The sequence below is a fragment of the Balaenoptera musculus genome, chromosome 15 (assembly GCF_009873245.2).
Source record: "Balaenoptera musculus isolate JJ_BM4_2016_0621 chromosome 15, mBalMus1.pri.v3, whole genome shotgun sequence".
In the NCBI taxonomy this organism is placed as follows: domain Eukaryota; kingdom Metazoa; phylum Chordata; class Mammalia; order Artiodactyla; family Balaenopteridae; genus Balaenoptera; species Balaenoptera musculus.
In genome coordinates, this window is record NC_045799.1 from 81,232,920 (window position 1) to 81,234,770 (window position 1,851).

The window sequence follows — 1,851 nt, forward strand, 5'->3', positions numbered from 1 at the left end:
CGGAAACGCGCTGGACGCCTGCGCCGCGAAGCCCTGCGAGGTGGGCCGCAAGCTGGGCGCGCAGGGCAGCGCGGGCCACTGAGGGAGGCTGCGCCCGAGTGGGAGCCAGGAGGGGCCCGGCGGGCGGCGCGGGGCCCTGACCTGCCCTCCCCCTGGACGCGGCATGTTGCCCTGGACCCCCCGGCGGTGGGGCGCGGGCGAGGAGCAGGCGCCCGAGAAACAAGGCCCCTCGGCGGGCAGCGACCCCGGCCAGGCCTGGGACTCTGGAGAGGAAGCCCTGCGGGAGCCAAGAACAACCCCACAGGACAGGTGGGCTCTGCCGGCGGCACTTGGGCGAAACCCGAGGGGGGCCCACAGTGTGAGAAGATCTCAGTTGTCCCTAGCGAAGAAAGGGTATGATCAGTCTCCCCGCACCGGGCACCCTTGGCCCTGCCTTGGAAGTATTCAGACTTGGAGCGGGGAGGTGATTGCGGGAGGCTGTGACCGAAACATCTCAGTACCGCCCTCTCCCAGTCCTCAGCCCTGGTCCCGAAGGCCTTCCTGGGCCCGGAAAGAGCAGCTGCTGCCTCGGCCGCCCCCAGGCCTGGCTGCCGAGCGGTCCCCGGGAACCCCAGGTAGGTACAGGTTTTGCCGTCTTTACCCCCAAGACCCTTTTACCGACTCCTGAGCCGATTTTAATCTCTTCAAGTCCAACCCCGCCCCCCAGTTCCCCTCTCCCCCGAGATGACCTGGGAGGTGGCCCCGTCAAGGATGACCCTGCTGGCGCCACGGAACCCCAACTGTGAGGCTAAACCGGGACCTCGGCTGGTGTGGGTGAGTTGGGGGTACCTGTGGCACCAGCCTCGGGTGGGGCAGGGATGCCTTGGGAGGCGGCTGAAGCTCCAGGAGTCTTTCCTGTCCCTCCACAGGGGCTCAGCTGTGAGTCAGGCACCTCGTTCTCAGGCCGGACCTTGCGCCATCCCTCATTCTGCCCTCTGTACGAGGCAGCCTCAGGCAGAGGCCTCAGGCCCAGTCTAGCAGGACATCAGAGTGGAGAGCAGGCGCCCAGGGATGCAGGTACGGCCTTTGGTCCCCTCAGGCTCCGCAGAGAACCAGTGCGGCGCTTGCCACCCTAGCAGCTTCTCCTCCCCAGGGTTCCCGGTGATGTGCTGTGAAGATGTCTTTCTTTCTGACCCTCTGCTGCCCCGTGGGCAGCGTGCTCCCCTGTACGTGTCTCAGGCCCGTCAGCAGGTGAGCACTCTTCCTGCCCTGGCCTCACCCCAGCCTTCACGCAGGGCTTGGGAGGAGCCACTTGCCTCTCCTCTCTCCTCAGGTGATGGGCTCTCTGAAGCTGCTGCTCCCACCCCCAGTCATGTCCCCCAGGGTCCTCCCCACTCCATCCTCTGGCTGCTCCACCGCCTGGCTCAGTGGGCCTGAGCTGATCGCCCTCACTGGCCTCCTGCAGATGAGCCAGGGGGAGCCAAGACCCAGCTCCCCGGGGGCTCCCATGCCCCCTGCTGGCCCCCCAGACCCTGCCTCTGACCACCCAGGTGCCAGTGGTGGCCAGAGCTGTTCTCACTGCACGGACCCATCTCTCCCACGGGCCCCAGACAGCCAAGGTCCATAGCCCCTCTTGGGGAGAGTGGGCCCCCTACTTCCCCAGGCAGGTTCTGTTGACAATAAAACAGTATTGGTTTGCGAACAGGCTCCTTGTGGCAGATAGCAGAATGGGGCGTGGAGGCAGGGATGGGGTCTCTTTTTCCACCACGGCTTTGGCTGCTCTCCCCTCAGATTCTTGTTACTCATTCCCTCTACAGTCGGGCAGGGGAATCCATGGACCTAAGACTTTTCCAGGCTGACCCAGCAGGGAAA

At 65.5% G+C, this 1,851-nt stretch overlaps 1 protein-coding gene across 4 annotated transcripts; it reads left to right on the forward strand.

The window, feature by feature from the left end:
• Window positions 1-140: 140 nt before the first annotated feature.
• SAP25 (Sin3A associated protein 25) lies at window positions 141-1,681 on the forward strand. Of its 4 annotated transcripts, none has more exons than XM_036824747.1 (6): window positions 141-393; window positions 514-614; window positions 689-813; window positions 909-1,056; window positions 1,133-1,230; window positions 1,313-1,681. In XM_036824747.1, the coding sequence occupies exons 1-6, from the start codon at window positions 164-166 to the stop codon at window positions 1,604-1,606; spliced, it is 996 nt and encodes a 331-aa protein (XP_036680642.1). In that variant the 5' UTR covers window positions 141-163; the 3' UTR covers window positions 1,607-1,681. The 4 variants fall into 4 exon arrangements, with proteins under 4 accessions (XP_036680642.1, XP_036680643.1, XP_036680644.1 ...); XM_036824748.1 differs by having other exon boundaries at window positions 707-813; XM_036824749.1 differs by having other exon boundaries at window positions 141-309.
• Window positions 1,682-1,851: the final 170 nt, after the last annotated feature.

What these genes read in the sequence shown, in the direction of transcription:
- SAP25 (XM_036824747.1), top strand. Translation starts at nt 164, where the DNA reads ATGTTGCCCTGGACCCCCCGGCGGTGGGGCGCGGGCGAGGAGCAGGCG. An exon ending in GCGGTCCCCGGGAACCCCAG is followed by an intron (nt 615 to 688) that starts GTAGGTACAGGT and finishes AATCTCTTCAAG; the next exon opens with TCCAACCCCGCCCCCCAGTT. An exon ending in CGGGACCTCGGCTGGTGTGG is followed by an intron (nt 814 to 908) that starts GTGAGTTGGGGG and finishes GTCCCTCCACAG; the next exon opens with GGGCTCAGCTGTGAGTCAGG.